Below are 17,951 nucleotides of genomic sequence, written 5' to 3'. Positions count from 1 at the left end.
TTTATATTTTCTAAAAGGTTTTATTTGATTTATTGATCTAATGTACTGCTTTTGACAATTAGTCTTAAAGTATGCTTTGAGTATCTTAAGCCTCTTTCTATAGGGTCTGTTTTGCACCATGTACCATTTTAATAGCTGTTCTCTGAATTGCTTCTGTTCCATAAATGTTGTAACAAAATTACTGCCTTCCAGGATTAAATAGTAATCAAAGCTGGGTCTTAATAATGGCTTCTTCATAAGATGACTATACAGCTTCACATGCAAGGAGACAAGCTAACTCAGTCATGGTTTTATGCCATTGTATGTATGGTGGTAGTTTCAATTACCCTGCTGGATTCCTAAGAAAAGCAGAATGACAGCACCATGCATTCGACAGGGTAAAAGCAGAACCGGCATAGCTTGTCTCCTATAACATGGAGCCGTATCATTATTGCCCTATCTATGCAAGAGCAATAGTGCCTGCTTCTTTCTTCTGATACTATTCTTATACCAAGAACACGTAGCTTTCCCTGCAGCTTTATTATTCTGACTAGCAGTGGCAGTGAAATTTCTGAGTTAATAAAAGAGACATATGTATATTGGCCTAAAAGTTTCCGCTTGCTCCTTTGTGCTGCTTTTTCCAGGATTACTAGTTGTCATAAAGCTCATGCAAAATTGCAGACCATTGCAAAATAATTACCATATTGTCTCTAATAAATGCTCACCTCCAATAATTGCCCACCTAAAAATTTGGCCTTCAAACTAAATAAGGATTCTCCCTATAATTGCCCCACCCCCCAGAATTGCTCCCCTCCGCCTCCTTTCAGCAGTGATCAAGACCTTAAGCATGTGTAGATGCTCAGGACCCCACACTAGCCCAGCACATAACCTCGATATGAGGTAATAAGAGAGATCCAGTTATCATATGGCTGGGCAGTGGAAGATGGAAGATAGCAATGCCAATTATTGCAGGGGACAGGGTGGAGGAAATAAATTGTCATTACAGGGAGGAGAGCTAAAGAAGAGAAATGCTTATCGCACTGAGGAGAGCTAGAGGAGAAAACTGGTGCCTCCGTTAATAGCCTACCCTAGATTTCTGAAAATCCAGTGTTTCAAATAATTTCTGGGACAATTATTAGAGAGAATATGGTAACTGCAAGTCTCTTAGTAGTTAAATTTTGAGAAAAAAATATCTGTTTCTAAAATATATGTGAAAAATGTTGGTACAGCAAAATCACTAGTGAACTTACACAGTAGTAACATAGTAGTATATATGACACTAAGTTGAAGAATTTGCATAATTCTTTACCTTAGCTTTGCATTATTTTCATGTGTGGCTTTGCAAAACATAAAATATTAGAGATGTGCATTTATTTTTCAGATGAATTGCCAAAATCAAGGAGGTTACAGCTGTGGTAACAGTGGTTAGCATAGCTGGTTTTAAAAAAGGTTTGGAAAAGTTCCTGGAAGAAAAGTCCATAGTCTGCTATGGAGACAGACATGGTAGAAGTCTCTCCTTGTGTTGGAATGTTGCTTCTGCCAGGTACTTGTGATTTGGACTGGCCACTGTTGAAAACAGGATACTGAGCTAGATAGACCATTGGTCTGACCCAGTATGGCTATTCTTGTGTTCTTATGATTATATACAGTGGTGCCTCACACAACGAACTTAATTCGTTCCAGGAGCAAGTTTGTTATGCGAAAAGTTCGTTATGTGAAACGCGTTTTCCCATAACAATACATGTTAAAAAAAATTATTCGTTTTGCAGCATAAAATATGCTAAGATGACATAAAAAAAGATAAATTTGTGAAAATGGTGAAAATGGTGGTCTTGCTGAGGCCAAACTCTTTGACGAGGTCACACTGTTTTACCCCACATTCACTCCTTCTAATTATTTCCCGTTTCATTTCAACAGAAATCACCTTCCTGCTTTTTTTAGAAGCCATGATATATAAAAAATATTGAGTTTATCTTAAAAGGACGACTGCAGTGATACGTGCGTGCGTGCGTGATTTAATTCGTAATGAAGAACGATTGCCGCGATACGTGCTTAAGTTAAGCGCAGTGACTAACGACTGCCTGCAGTGCCTGCGCGGAAGGATGCAATACATCGGCAGCGATCGTGGAAGCTCGGGCGACTTCGTTGTGTGAAACGAAGTTCGTTGTATGAATCATGACATTAAAGTTCGTTGTGTGCAGCGTTCGCTGTACGAGGCGTTCTTTATGCGAGGCACCACTGTACTTCTAAACAAAATGAATTGACGTGGGTCCCAAACTTCATTTGTATTTTATGGGGCAAGGAGAATGGCATATGTAATTGCATGGTTAGTGTGAAATTTACTGGAGATTAAACCCATCACTTTTGGAAAATGCTTGCAGATGAAATCATAAGCACTGCACAGGCAAATTACAAGTCAGTGAATAGTTATTCTCTGGACATCAGAAGGGAAGACAACTCCTTGGAGGGAGACCATTTGGTCAGCATTTGGCTCCTAATAAAAGACACAACCCATGTGGCCCAGTGGGCTGTTTTGGAGTGCATTTTACATTTTGCATTTTGGAAGGTAACTATTTACTGGCTTCTGTCTCACTTGTGTAGCATCTGTCCCAAATAAAAACGGGATAACAAAAACACTTCCAGGAAGCGATACCCCTTTTTTTCCTCTCATTTTATCCTTCCCTCCTCTCCTCATTTTATTTTTATTTATACAATGTAACTTAAAAACCTTCCCTTCCCTTTTTTCCCCTTTTGTCTCATACCCTTCGTAATCAAGTCTTTGTATCGACCTTATCCCTCCTGTCTTTATTTTGTTTTTTTATATTCAACTTTTTTATAATTTTAATATCTTATTATTGTAAACCGACCAGATACTTGTGATGGTCGGTATAACAAAATTTTAATAAACTTGAAACTTGGATTTGGATTTAAGTTTTTAGCCACAGCTTTTAAGTTATGAGCTTGCTCCCAAAGAGCTTGATAGAAAGAGTAGACTTTGGGAAGGTGCAACAAAACGGCAGGAGTAATGTAACCTAATTGAAACTTTTTGTATAATAGCCTATCCTAGTCTCACTTCCAAATCCTAAGATAGATGATATCAGCATGAATCTGAATTCAAAAAATAAACAAAAGCATAACAAAGAGATGTAAAAACCTCACAAATTCAAAAATAATTCCCCTAGAAAAGGGTATTCATCACATGTAACAGCGGGATCTAGATAGGCCCTGCTGTCCGCCTAAATACTCAAACCCCTCTCTTTTCCATCATAACCCTCCCCCTTAGCTTTACCAAAAACACGCTACAGTCTTCTGGTTGGTAAAATTAGCCGCAGCTCAGTTTATTAACCATAAGCATAAACAAATCAACTTCATTAACATTCTTAACATCATATAAAGAGCTACCAAATGAATTAGATTTATTCCCTCGACCTAGCCACCACAGCAAGGGTCAGAGGGGTGGCATGTCCCTCATGCCCCTTTTTAGGGTCACCTGATGCACCGGCCACAGCTCCCCGCCGTCGCAATGCTTATCACCTGATGAGCCCCATGACCCAGTAGCTTGGGAGATCCGCCTCCCCCGAGCTATCAACATCTGCCCCCACACAACGGGCGGGCGGGTAGGAAAAACCGCCCTGGAGGACTTCAGAAGGAACTGAGTCCTCCAGGGTCCCAACTTTAAGACCTCGCTCACGCGCCCCTCCACCAATTGTTTAAAAATTTTTCTACCCGACAGGCCCCTCACCCATTCCTTCCCTGCTTACTTCCCCCTCTACCTCCACTAATCCGCCCATCCCCCAGCCGATGGGCGACATGAGGGCTCTACCAACCCCGTGTTACATTCCGCACATTGATACGGGGGTTTTGGGCTTCCATTTTCAATAAAACAAAAGAATCCAATTTTTATCATTTGTAAAGTGTAATGTGGGAGCTGTCAGTTTATACACATAAGAACATAAGCAATGCCTCCACTGGGTCAGACCTGAGGTCCATCGTGCCCAGCAGTTCGCTCACGCAGTGGCCCAACAGTAATCCTTTATCTATACCCCTCTATCCCTTTTTTCAGCAGGAAATTGTCTAATCCTTTCTTGAACTCCAGTACTGTACTGTCCTATTACACCCTCTGGAAGCGCATTCCAAGTGTTCACCACACGCTGGGTAAAGAAAAACTTCCTAGCATTCATTTTGAATCTGTCCCCTTTCAACTTTTCTGAATGCCCTCTTGTTCTTTTATGTTTTGAAAGTTTGAAGAATCTGTCCCTCTCTACTCTCTCTATGTCCTTCATAATCTTGTAGGTCTCTATCATGTCTCCTCTGAGTCTCCGCTTTTCCAGGGAGAAGAGCCCCAGTGTTTCCAGCCTTTCAGTGTATGAAAGGTTTTTCATGCCCTTAATCATTCGTGTCGCTTTCCTCTGGACCCTCTCAAGTATTGCCATATCCTTCTTAAGGTATGGTGGCCAATACTGGACACAGTACTCCAGGTGTGGGTGCACCATTGCCCGATACAACGGCAGGATGACTTCTTTTGTTCTTGTTGTAATACCCTTCTTGATAGTACCCAACATTCTGTTCGCTTTCTTTGAGGCTGCCGTGCATTGCGCCGTTGGTTTCATTGTTGTATCCACCAACACTCCCAAGTCCTTTTTGAGGTTACTTTCCCCCAGAGCCAACCCCCCCCCCCCCCATTTTGTAGCTGAACATCGGGTTCTTTTTCCCTATATGCATGACCTTGCATTTCTCTATATTGAAGTTCATCTGCCATTTATTCGCTCACTCCTCCAATGTTGTCAGGTCTCTTTGCAGTTCTTCACATTCCCCTATAGTTTTAACCCTGCTACAGATTTTAGTGTCATCTGCAAATTTTATAACTTCGCACTTTGTCCCCACTTCCAAGTCATTTATAAACACATTAAATAGCAGCGGCCCGAGCACAGACCCCTGAGGGACACCGCTCGTTACCCTTCTCCAGCCTGAGTAGTGGCCCTTCACTGCAACCCTCTGCTTTCTGCCTGCCAACCAGTGTTTAACCCATCTATGTACGTCCCCTCCCACCCCGTGGTTCCACAGTTTCTTAAGTAGCCGCTCATGAGGTACTTTGTCAAAGGCTTTTTGAAAGTCAAGGTATATGATATCAATGGGATCCCCTTTGTCCATCTGGCTGTTTATCCCTTCAAAGAAGTATAGTAAGTTCGTTTGACATGATCTTCCTTTGCAGAAGCCATGTTGGCTCGCTTTCATTAGCCCATTTCTTTCTATATGCTCACAAATACTGTCTTTTATCATTGCTTCTACCATCTTGCCTGGCACTGAAGTCAAACTCACCGGTTTGTAGTTTCCTGGATCTCCTCTCGATCCCTTTTTGAAGATACGTGTAACATTTGCTATTTTCCAATCCTCCGGGATCACCCCTGTTGCCAAGGACAGGTTGCAAACTCTTTGGAGTATTTCTGCTATTTCATTTTTCAGTTCCTTTAATACCCTTGGGTGGATCCCGTCCGGGCCTGGGGACTTGTCGGTTTTCAATCTGTCTATCTGCCGGAGTACATCTTTGAGGCTTACTTCTAGTGTCGAAAGCCTTTCCTCTGGGTCTCCGTTAAAGGTTTATTTGGATTCCGGTATATTGGATGTGTCGTCGCTTGTGAAGACTGATGAGAAGAACATGTTTAATCTGTTAGCCACCTCCTTTTCCCCCCTTATCGCTCCTTTTATGTCTCCATCATCTAACAGTCCCACTGCTTCCCTCGCCGGTTGCTTCCCTTTAATATATCTAAAGAAAGATTTGAAATTTCGTGTTTCCTTGGCCAGTCTCTCTTCGTATTCTCTTTTTGCTTTCTTGACTACTCTGTGACATTCTTTTTGGTGTTCCCTGTGCTCCTTCCTGTTTTCCTCAGTTTTGTCCTTTTTCCACTTCCGGAACGATAGTTTCTTGTCCTGTATCGCTGCCCTCACTGCATTGCTTATCCACACTGGGTCTTTTGTTTGATTCTTTTTGCACCCTTTTCTAAATCTGGGGATGTACAGGTTCTGTGCTCCCTGGCAGTATTCCACCACTGAATATACAGTCATGTGAAAAAATTAGGACACCCCATGAAATATTTAGTTCTTTCTTAAGAAATGTTAACATATCGATGTCAAATCTTTTTTCTATTTATCTCTGGAAAAGAAAGTGATGTAATTGCAGGTAAACAACAAAAATTTTCCTTGATTTACTCATGAAACAAAAGATATCTACAAAAATGTATATTCTAACTGAGAAATAAATTAGGACACCCTAACTGCAGTGAGATACATCTACCAGTCTCTGACATTGGTCTGAGGAAACTTTGGCCCATTCCTCAATGTAGAATTCTTTCAGCTGTGAGATGTTTAAGGGGTTTCTTGCATGTACAGCTCATTTCAAATCACCCCACAGCATCTCAATGGGATTAAGATCAGGGCTTTGACTCGGCCACACCAGGACTCTCCATTTCTTAGTTTTCAGCCGGTCCCTGGTGGATTTACTGGTATGTTTTGGGTCATTGTCGTGTTGCAGGGTCCAGTTCCGCTTCAGCATTATTTTTCTTATAGATGATCTCACATGATCCTCAAGCACCCTCTGATACACGGTAGAATTCATGGTGGATTCTATGATGGTGAGCTGGCCAGGTCCTGCTGCAGCAAAGCATCCCCAAACTATGACATTTCCACCTCCATGCTTCAGAGTTGGTATGAATTTCTTTTCCTGGAATGCTGTATTTGGTGTATGCCAAACATGTCCTCTTTTCTGGTGTCCAAATAATTCAATTTTAGACTCATTGTCAATAAAACACTATTCCAGAAGTCCTTGTGTTTATCTACGTTCTCTCTGGCAAACTTCAGTCTGGCCTTGATGTTTCTCTTAGAGAGCAAAGGTTTCCTCCTTGCAAGTTAAATTTGTGCAGTCTCTGGTTGTAGAGGCATGAACTTTCAAATCAACAGTAGCAAGAGCCTGCTGTAAGTCCCATGATGACATTTTAAGGTTTTTGGAGAATTCTTTTAGCATCTTGCAGTCTGCTCTAGGGGACAACTTGCTTGGTTGGCCAGACCTGGGTATGTTGGCAGTTGTTTGGAAAGTCCTCTACTTGTACACTATTTTCCGGACCGTGGAATAACAAATGTCAAATTCTTTCAAGATCTTTTAAAATCCCTTACCAGACTTATAAGCTGCTACAATATTCTTTCTGAAGGCCTCGGACAGCTTTTTTGACCTCAACATGGTGTTCACTCTCACCACAGCAGTCATGAGCACACCAAACTAAGGGCTCCTTTAACGAAGGTGCGCTAGCGGTTTTAGCATGCATTACAAAGCCGCGCTTTCTAGACGCTAATGCCTCCATAGAGCTGGCTTTAGTATTTTCTGTGTAGCATGGGGTTAGCACGTGTGGCATTGTAGTGCACCTTCATAAAAGGAGCCCTAAATGTCTGAGATTTTAAGTAAAGCAAACCTCCTTCAAAATGCTGAGTAACGATGTTCTAATCATGTGCACCTGATGTGATGCACCTGTGTGTGGTTTGAGCCACTTTAAGTGGGAGGATTTGTGGGGGTGTCCTAATTTATTCCTCAGTTAGAATACACATTTTTGTGAATATCTTTTATTTCATGAGTAAATCAAGGAAAATGTTTGTTTACCTGCCATTTCTTTTCCAGAGATAGATTAAAAAAAAGATTTGACATAGATATGTGAACATTTCTTAAGAAAGAACTGAATATTTCATGGGGTGTCCTAATTTTTTGAATATAGCCTCATTAATTGGCCTATCATTTATACTCACAAACTGTCATTTAGCGCCCTACAATTGTGAACCTAAGGAACAATTGCCCAACAAACAACACATATGCACATCAAATAGCCAACATACATGAAAATGAAACACCAGTGGATATGTTTTGGAACTCCTTCCAGGATCCCGAATGGAATAACTTCACAAAACTTTACAAAAAATATACTAAATCAAACTGCATTCTAGATCCCTGTCCCCCCTCCATTATGAAAGCGGCCCCATTAGACTTTAAACTAACACTGTGGAGTCATATGACCAATAATTTCAAAAACGGAAAATTCCTAACGAAATACGGCCACATTATAATCACTCCAATTCCGAAAAATTGTAAACAATCCCTAACATCAGTAACCAACTATAGACCGGTAGCATCCATACCATTCTTCGTAAAAATAATGGAAGGTTTAGTACACACCCAATTGATGGACTACCTTGATCAGTTCTCGCTACTACATGAAACCCAGTCTGGCTTCAGACCTCTGTTCAGCACCGAGACGGTGATTGCAGCGACCCTAGAATACTTACGCAACTTACTCAGCAAGGGCCATAATGCCTTAATAATGCAATTTGACATGAGCTCGGCCTTCGACTTGGTAGATCACAAAAAATTGCTACAATGCTTAGACGCAATCGGCATCGGAGGTGAGGGACTTGACTGGTTCCGAGAATTCCTTACGACCCGCACCTATCAAGTACGCTTCAACAGCAACCTCTCTAAAACATGGAGAAACCCATCAGGCGTTCCACAGGGGTCTCCACTATCCCCGCTACTCTTCAACGTCTATATATCTTCACTAGGCACGCAGCTGGCCCAGAGGGGTATAAAAGTATTCAGCTATGCAGATGACTTCACAATCATTATCCCGTTTAATACATCTCCCTACGAAATCACCCCCACAGCAACAGAGGCTCTAAACCTGATGGAACAATGGACCTCAGAATTCAGACTGAAGCTCAATTCAGACAAAACCAAATTCTTTATAGCCTCGCCACACCCACATATCACGACAAAATCACGACAAAATCACTATGCATTAACAATCTTAACTACCCCATTTAACCAACAATGAAGGTTCTGGGGGTAATACTGGACCAAGGTCTAACTATGAAAGACCACGTGGACTCCCTGGCCAAAAAAGGGTTTTTTACTCTATGGAAACTCAGGTCCATTAGAGCATACTTCGACGCATCAGCATTCAGAATTCTGGTACAATCCCTAATACTAAGCCACCTTGATTATTGCAACATTACCCATCTGGCAATCTCCCGAAAGCAAATACAGAGACTACAACTGATACAAAATGCAGCAGTCAGGCTGATTTTCGGGCTGAAAAAGTCCGATCACATAACCCCTTCCTACCGACTCCTGCACTAGCTGCCAATGGAGGCACGCACGAAGTTCAAGCTGGGATGTCTCTGCTTCAAGGTATTATCTGGTCTAGCCCCTAAATACATAACAGACCTCTTCTCATTCCCAACCAGCAGACATGAGAGAAGAGCACACCTGAAATTCATCTCCCCACCGGCTAGAGGATGCAAATATAAGAGATACCATCAACAACTTCTATCGTATCAAGCAGCCTTATGGGGCAAAGACTTAGAAAACTAATTACACACACAAACAACTATGGAGAATTTAGGAAACACCTAAAAACATACCTGTTCTCGAAATACCTAGGTAACGAATCAGGACAATAGCCCCCTTCGTAATCCCCCCAAATCTGATCTTGTAAACTGTCAACCCCTAATCAATAACTATGAATGCTCCAATCAATTTACGGAATTTTTCTAATTCATTGCAAACCGCATGGAACTTCACGGTCCAGCAGTATATAAACTGTTGTTACTATTACTAATGCTGTTACTATCAGATGTACACTGCTATACTCTGTAAATTGCTGCCTGCGCAGTTTCTCTTTATTGTGAACCGCCTAGAAGTCGCAAGATTGTTGGCGGTATATAAGAATAAAGTTATTATTATTATTACATATATTTGTTAATGTGTCAACAAATAATGGTCATATATGTGAATAAATTACACTAAAGTGATGAAACTGCTCAGGTCCTTCAAAGTGTGATAAAATTAAATTCATAACATTTCCCATTCTATACATTGTCCACACTAATTTCCAATAAAAGACCACTTATCTCAATTAAGACTGCATCTTCTCTAAGCTGTGGAAGAGTTCTACAAATTTCCGTTTCAAAAATTCACTTCAGGAATCATATTGCGAGCAACTGTTGGCAAAGTGAGTATGGACTAGAGAATGACACGTTGATTGTTTTCCATGTGTAGCCACGGGTAACCTGGAGGAATGGGAGAAGAAACTGACTGGTTGCTGCGGGTATGGGGACAAGGCCATTCACCACCCCATAGAGCGGTGAATAGCTTTGTCCTTCAAGTAAAGGATCTGCTGCAATTTACATCCCTTCAACCCCTCCTGGTCAGCACCCCCCCTACAATTGCGAGTGTAGCAGCAGCCCCCTCCCCCTCATGAGTCCAGCAGCCCCTTCCCTCCCTATTTCAGGTCCAACAGCCCTTGCACCCTCCCTCTCTGGCTCCCCAATCGCCGGCAGCAAGAACAACCAAAACAAAACGACAAACCTACAACTCTCCTGGGTCGGCACCTTGCGTACCCTGAGGCAGGCCTAGTTGGAAGCTTCCTGCATGCAGGGCTGCTCCAGGAACCTTCTTGACGCTGAGTCCCTCCTTCCAGTAGACCTCTATGTAAAATGATGGACCAAGCTAAGATGCCATCCTGCATTTTTGCAGAAAAAGAACATTTCCCATGTCATCAGCAATCGAATTTGATCAACTTTATTACAGTACATTATGACACTTAATGCTGTCATTGTTCAAAGTTGTTAAACGGATACTTTATTTCCCCAGCACTGCTCAGAAACTTGCTCAGTGATAAACCATTGCAGGTGAGAAAATGTAAGTCGTAAAGTAATAAAAAGTGATACCATAGGGGACATAGTGTGGTTCCTGAAGAAGGATGTTTACAAAACATAGCTCTGTAGAATCCTTCTGCAGCTTTGAGAAAATGCAGCTTTGATCATAATAATAATAATAATAAATTTATTCATATATACCACCCATCCACAAAGTTCCAGGCGGCTAACAACAAAGAAGAACTGTACAATCAGTGAAAGATACATCAAATTAAAAAAGAATGACATGATAAAGAATACATAATTATTTAACAAACTTATCAAACAAATGTATTTTTAAAAACTTTCCTAAAAACGTTATAAGAATCTGTTTGACAAATAAGTGGGCTTAACCAAGAGTTCAGTTTGCCTAGTTGAAAGGCAAATGTCCTATTCAAAAATTTCTTGTAACGACAGTTCTTAACTGAAGGATACATAAACATTAACTTATTATGAGTGTTTTTTAATGAGGTATAAAAATTAAATTGAGAGGCTAAATATCCCGGAGCCAAACCAAAAAGAGATTTAAAGCAAAGACAACCAAATGTTAAAAAAAATACGTGCTTCAAAAGGCAACTTTGGTAATTGCCGATAAAATGGGTTAATATGATCATATTTCTTCAGGCCAAAGATTAGGCGCACTGCTGTATTTTGTACTAATCAAATAAGTTGTACATTTTTCTTAAATGAAGCAAGATAGACAATATTACAATAGTTGAAACAGACAGAATTAGAGACTGTACCAAAATTCAGAAAGAAACAAAATCAAAGTATCTTTTGATGGTTCTGAGTTTTCAGAGGATCATAAAATATCTTTTTATCTTAAGGTCAGATGTTTTATGATCTGCTAGTATCATGCATGACTTTATTTGTTGACACATTAGCACACATGTAGAAAGCAAATGCTGTTTTATGAGTATAAATGATTGGCCCATTCGTGAGGCTGTACTCATTACAGTGGAACCTTGGTTTACAAGCATAATTTGTTCCAGAAGTATGCTCGTAAACCAAATTGCTCGTATATCAAAGCGAGTTTCCCCATAGGAAGTAAGGGAAACTCGCTTTGATTCGTTCCACCTCCTCCTCCCCCCCCCCTGAGGCTACCGGCGCTGCTCCATCCCCTCCCCCTTGAGGCCACTGACGCTGCTCCATAACCCCCCCACCCCCTGCGATCCGGCATCCCCCTGCGAACCGGCATCCTCCCCCCTCTCAGAATCTCGGAGAGAGCGAGACCAGAAGGCTTTGAGCATGCGCAAATGCTCAAAGCCCAGTCCAGCCCAGCACAGGGAAGAGGGAGGATCTCCGTTGCACCGCCCAGCCCAGGCCAGAAGAGGGAGGATCTTTGGGCACCGGCACCTCCTGTGCATTGGTGCTGGTGCCCAATCGGGGCAAGCGATGTCATTGCGGTGCTTGGGGGGGGGACGCGAGCGGGGGGGGGGGCGCGAGCGGGGGGGGGGGGAGATGCCGGATTGCGGAGGGTTGGTGCTTGTAAACCGAGTCAAACTCGGTTTCCAAGGTGCCGATTTTGCAAATGTTTTTTGCTCGTCTTGCAAAACACTCGCAAACCGGTGCACTCGTAAACCGAGATTTGACTGTATTTATACACTCCACCACTGACAGACTGCAACGATGTATGAACTGATGGCTCCCATACCACAATTTACATATTATAGACATTGGATTGTTTTGTAGAATCACTTTATTGAAAAGTGATGAATACTTTTTTTGTAGGGTACTTATACAGTGGTATCTTGGATTACGAGCATAATCCGTTCCAGGAGCATGCTCGTAATCCAAAATGCTCGTTTATCAAAGCGAGTTTCGCCATAGGAAATAATGGAAACTCACTTTGATGCGTCCCTCCCCCCCCCCCCGAGAACCGGCATTGCTCCCCTCAAAGGCCCCCCCTGCGATCAGGCACCCCCCCCCTACGATCCGGCCCCCCCCCTGCCTCGAACCGGCACCCCCCCACCACGATCCGACCCCCCCCCCCCCGACACGATTGGGCATCCTCCCGCCACGATCTGACCCCCCCTCCACGATTGGGCACCCCCCGCCATGATCCAACATCCCCCCTGACACAATTGGGCACCCCCCCCGCCCAATCTGAGCATGCTCAAGGCCCAGCAGAGGAGAAGGCTGATTTTCAAGTGCCCAGATGAGGGTAAGAAGCAGCGGGGGGGGGGGTGCCCAATCGTGTCGGGGGGTCGGATCGTGGCTGGGGGGGTGCCAAATTGTGTCGGGGGGTGCCCAATCGTGGCGGGGGGGGGTGCCAGTTCGAGGCAGGGGGGGTGCCGGATCGCAGGGAGGGTGCTCGTAAATCGAGCCATGCTCGGTTTCTCAGGCACCGATTTTGCAAATGTTTTGCTCGTCTTGCAAAACACTCGCAAACCGGTGCACTCGTAAACCGAGGTACCACTGTATTTGATTCAACATGAATCTGAGACCAATATCATTTTGCTAAAATTCCTGTCTTGATTTCAGAGGAAGAGAATCTTGAATGACTAAGGCCCATATTCTATAACTGGCGCCATAGTTGGCAGCCGCCAATTGCATGTCAATCAAGTGATGGTACTGGATACAGAATTGCACCTCTGGCAAAGGTAGACACCAGGCATTTCCAGCGCCTACCTATGATGTGAATTGCACCTCTGTAGAAGCTTTAGGTTGCCTAACGCCTATGGAGACACGATTCCAGTGCCAATTTTTTTAGGTGCTGGTAGGCACCTTGAAACTCAGTTTAAAATGTCATTTCAATGGTGTTTTTTACTGAGTTTGGGTGCCTAAAACAATGTTGCTGTTTCGAGAATCTGGGTCTAAGGGGCTGGGCACTTAGTTAGTGCATCAGAAAAAATCAGGTTTTGTGATGCAAAGCAACAGATTCTTTGGTGAAAAAAATAAAAGAACAAACTAAAAAGAGTACTACAATTGTTAGTGCCACTTTACCCCTGTTATGGTGGTTTGGGATGCTCCTGCCAACATATTTGCTGCTTTGATTCTCTCCCTGTGCTTTGGGGTCTACTCCCCATTATTGGTACTGCTTTGTCCCCTCTTCGTATCTTGGGGGTCTTCATTCCACTGTTACTACTGTGTTGCCGTTCTCAGGGGACTGACAGCCTTTATGCTCCTTTGATGCTCTTTGCTTCTCTTTTGATGCTGTGAGATCTTCCTACCGGAACTATTTATTATTTTCACGAACTTCATGAACTTTATTTATGAATTACTTGAATTACATTAGCTAATTGCTTTTAGACTTTATATTTCACTATTTATTCATTTTGATATGAACTGTTTTTTATACTCACAGAAAATACTACAGTAGGGCACAGTTTATGGCACTATTTCAATATGAAATTTTTTTTAATGTTTTTTGATGTTTGCACTTGCACTTTAATTCATGTTCTCAAAGTTTAGTGCCTCAATACTTCTAGCACTTTCTATTACGTTTTGGGAGATAATTTATTCAATTTTTTTTTGATTGTGTGTTCAAATATTTATATACATTTTTGATATATTTTTTCTCCTGGAGAAAATGTTTGTGAGTGATTTATAGTATATACATTTTTTGACTACACAAAAAAAGGGACAAAATGATATATGAGGCAGTTCTTATTTAGACTTGTGTCTGGTGCTAGTCACCAAATAATTACTGCCTGAGCCGCTAATCTCTTTGTGTGCAATCAGGAAGGCTCATACTGATGTCCATTATTTAAAAGCTTTTTAAAGTCGTCCCATTTCAAACATTTTCTCCAGGAGAATTAAGATGTTGACCAATTTTCTTTTGGATTAAAGTTCGGACTCTATTGGCAACTAGGTCTGTAGGGTTCTAATTGTTAAGCTATCTGTAGTCAGTCAGCCTGTGCCTGCATTTCTTCTCTTTGCTGGCGCCTCTCCTGCTTTAGCATCACCCCCCCCCCCTCCCACCCCAACTGGTATAGTGATAGCAGGCTCATAGCCCTATCTGGAGGTCCTCCACACATGAGCGGACATCAACGTGATGATGTCACACAAGCGCATACCTATTCCTGAAGTACCTAGACAACTGACCCGCACTCTACACTCAACAACGGTTTTCTTGATCTATTTCTCACTCTCTTCACTCTTCAGGTCATTCATTTTGTACCTCTTGTAATCTTTTGTAAACCGCATAGAACTTCACGGTATTGCGGTATATAAACTGTTATGATTATTATCATCGCGTTGATGTCTGCACATTTGCAGATGCCTTGGAGCCGCAGCCCCGAGTTTAGTGTGCCGTGATTACAAAAAGTTTGCAGGACACTGAGATAGGGGCTCTAAATGTGCTTATGCTAGCTGAAAATATGTCTCAGTACTTTTACCTACTTATGTTTAAGCAGTTGCCTATTTCAATATATGCTAATATCATTTATGTAGAATAATCTTAGTAAAATGATGAATGATACAAACAAATTGATTATGTATTTTCTGTTTCAACAGGTGATATAGATGCAGAAGAAAGAACTCGCCAAATGAAAATGAAAATGAACATGAACAAGTACAAACAAGTGGCAGGATCGGATTCCAGGCTAGAGCAAGACTACCATTCAAAGGCAAGGATTGTTCTTCAACAAAATGTCAATAGAAATAAAAGATTTCATTTAAACTTAGCTCCATATTTCTGATTACTGTCCGTGACATTGAACATTTACGAAGGGGTGCTTAAAAGTTCTCAGCCTAACCAAGAAGAGAATGATGTGGATATGTTCAATCAAGGATCCAAAACAATGTCAAAACATAGAATTTCATTTCTGCAAATTGGCACTTAATGAAATACGATAACACTCTTTCAGCTATAATGGCAAAATAGCACTCAGAATTTAGGAAGTTGGTTGGTTGGGCTGAGAACTTTTCAAAGCCCCCTCTATGGGTCAATATTAAGTCACCATGGTCAGCATTTTTTTTTAATGCCAACTAATAGACATTCTAATGCAATTTGTCTAGTAGTCCTGAACACTAGGCTTATGCATCTGAATCCGCAAGTTGCTTGCAGAATGTTGTCAATCATCTTTTGAATTCCATCTCCCTCCCAGGGAGCTACTCCTGCACCTCAGTTTTTTTCTGTGAACTGGTAACTCAGAAGTGTTTCTGCTCTGCTCTGTGGTTTTATTATTTTTAGATATTTTTTCTAAGTGTTTGGTTGGAGGCATAGTACCCAGAGGTTCCCGCTTGTTGGGACCTCTGCCTGGGAGAATACACAAACTCGTGCTGTAGAAGTCTGCTGCTAGTAGGATCAGCCCTCGGGGACACCTAGCTAGCTAGCCTGCTTTTGTATTTTTTTTTTTAGCTCAGGGGCCATCCCCTGCGTAGCTTCTCACATCCCTGATTTTTCAGGAGCTTCAGCGCACGCTGTTTGGTTTCATTCCAGTAGAGTATGTCCCCATCCCTGTGAGATCTATCCCTACCTCATCCCTGCAAATTCTGTCCTCATCTGCACAAGCCTCAAACACTTAAATGTTTGAGGCTTGTGCAGTGAGGACAGAGCTTACAGGAATGGGACAGGGAACAAGGTTTTCCAGGGGATGAGGCTCAGTCTGACCTGGGTCCAACTGGCAGCCCAAAGACCAAGTCTGAATCCATTTATCCCAGATACATTCCTAAGCTGAAGCAGGCAGGCACATGGCACATTGAGTAAGGCTATTATAGTCTATGGGGAAAATTGGAGGGGGGGTGTTTCCAAAAGTGAAATTTAAAGGTTTCTGCAGCCAGAGCCAAGGTTGCTCACCTGTAAAACACCTTTTCCTGCAATTTTTGTACTTCAGAGAAGTCCCCTCGAGCCGTTTTTGGCACGCCTTTACTGGCAGCAGCCATCTTGAATGTTAAATGATCTTTTTTTCTAAAGTCTTTATCTGCCTCAAACCCCTCGATTTTGCTTAAAATCAATAGGGCAGGACCCTTCAAGTCTTACTACCCCTTTATCATGCCAGGTTTGCACAGGATGGCTGGCTAAGGACCGTCCATGTCCCATGTGCGGGGGAAGGGTGGGAGCCTTGGGCTTTCCTCCACGGCTGGGGATCCACAGGAGGTGCTTTCCCAAGGGAATAGACCCTTACCAGAGCCCTCTGAAGGAACATTGGACAAGCACAGATGCCCAGGAAGACCGGCAGTGGGTCTCTGCCAGGGTCCTCGAGTATAAGGCTTCACCCCAGATTTTGTGAGCCTTAAGTGGAATGCCTATATGAATTGCCGAGGGTCCTCAGCATCTGCATTCATCATGATGGAGGCAGTGGCACAGGGGGACTCCCCTCAGAATGCATCCTGACTAGACAAGGACACAGAGCTGGACCAAGAGGTTCATTCTGACATAGACTGGGAGGGTGGAAAGTCCAATTCTATGCTACTGTTGTCCTAGGATGCAGTTTCTCTGCATGAGAACAGCAGTCAAGAAATAGCAGTGACCCTGGATCAGGGGGAAGACCCCACAGTGTTCAAATCTTCTGTGCTATCGGGCATTATTTTTACCTCGCTATGAGAACTGAAGCTGGAAGTTCCTCCAGCTCCCTTTTCACTGTGCTCAATTATGAGCGGTTCAGTTGTTCCGACTTCATTCTTTCCCTCGCATCTGGACATTACAAAGCAGGTCATGGACCACTGGGAGTTGCTCTTTGAGTGGCTAGGTCTATGGCCAAGTTTTACCCGATGGCCCCGGATTTCCAGAAGATGTTTATTCAGCCAAAGGTGGATTCACTGGTTGCACAGGTCACCAAACGAACCTCCTTACCTAGTGAAGGAGGTGTGATGATAAAGGATCCTCTGGACTGTAAAGTGGGCATAGTCCTCAAGGGGAAATTTGAAGCTTTGACTCTAGGGATTAATGTGGCAGCTGTGACTTCTTTGTCTGTTTCGAGTACCGGCTTCGGAGAACGATGAAGACCCCCAAATGTTCCTATCTGGGGTGAAATATATAGCGGATGCTCTGTATGATATCATCAGAGTTATTAGCAGGTGTCAGCCTATGCTGTCTCTGCCCGGTGGATGCTCTGGATCAGACAGTGAGCAGGAGATTCAGCCTCTAAAGCCACTCTGACCTTTCAAGGACAGATGCTATTTGGAAAGGGTCTGGATAACCTGATGGTCAGTATTATGGACTGTCACACTAAGGACTCGGGGTCTGGGACATGAGAATTTTCAAGGCTTTCAAAGATACCATTCTTATGCAAAGGACCTTTCAGGGGTCACAACAGAGGTTCAGCAGGGGCAGGAGATGGCAAGCCCCTGGCTCC

At 42.8% G+C, this 17,951-nt stretch overlaps 1 protein-coding gene across 2 annotated transcripts in view; it reads left to right on the top strand.

The window, feature by feature from the left end:
* The window catches only part of RIMS2 (regulating synaptic membrane exocytosis 2), a 1,127,809-nt gene that overhangs the window by 949,551 nt on the left and 160,307 nt on the right, over positions 1-17,951 (top strand). Inside the window, exon 22 of one of the 2 annotated variants that reach the window (XM_033933083.1) lies at positions 15,169-15,281. The exons of the other annotated variant lie outside the window; for it this stretch is intronic. Within the exon in view, the coding sequence (XP_033788974.1) occupies positions 15,169-15,281 (113 nt within the window). The remainder of the gene's footprint in view (positions 1-15,168; positions 15,282-17,951) is intronic. 2 annotated transcript variants of the gene reach the window in all.

Source organism: Geotrypetes seraphini, chromosome 2 (genome assembly GCF_902459505.1).
Source record: "Geotrypetes seraphini chromosome 2, aGeoSer1.1, whole genome shotgun sequence".
Classification (NCBI taxonomy): Eukaryota; Metazoa; Chordata; class Amphibia; order Gymnophiona; family Dermophiidae; genus Geotrypetes; species Geotrypetes seraphini.
This window is presented reverse-complemented; position numbering and strand designations above follow the sequence as displayed.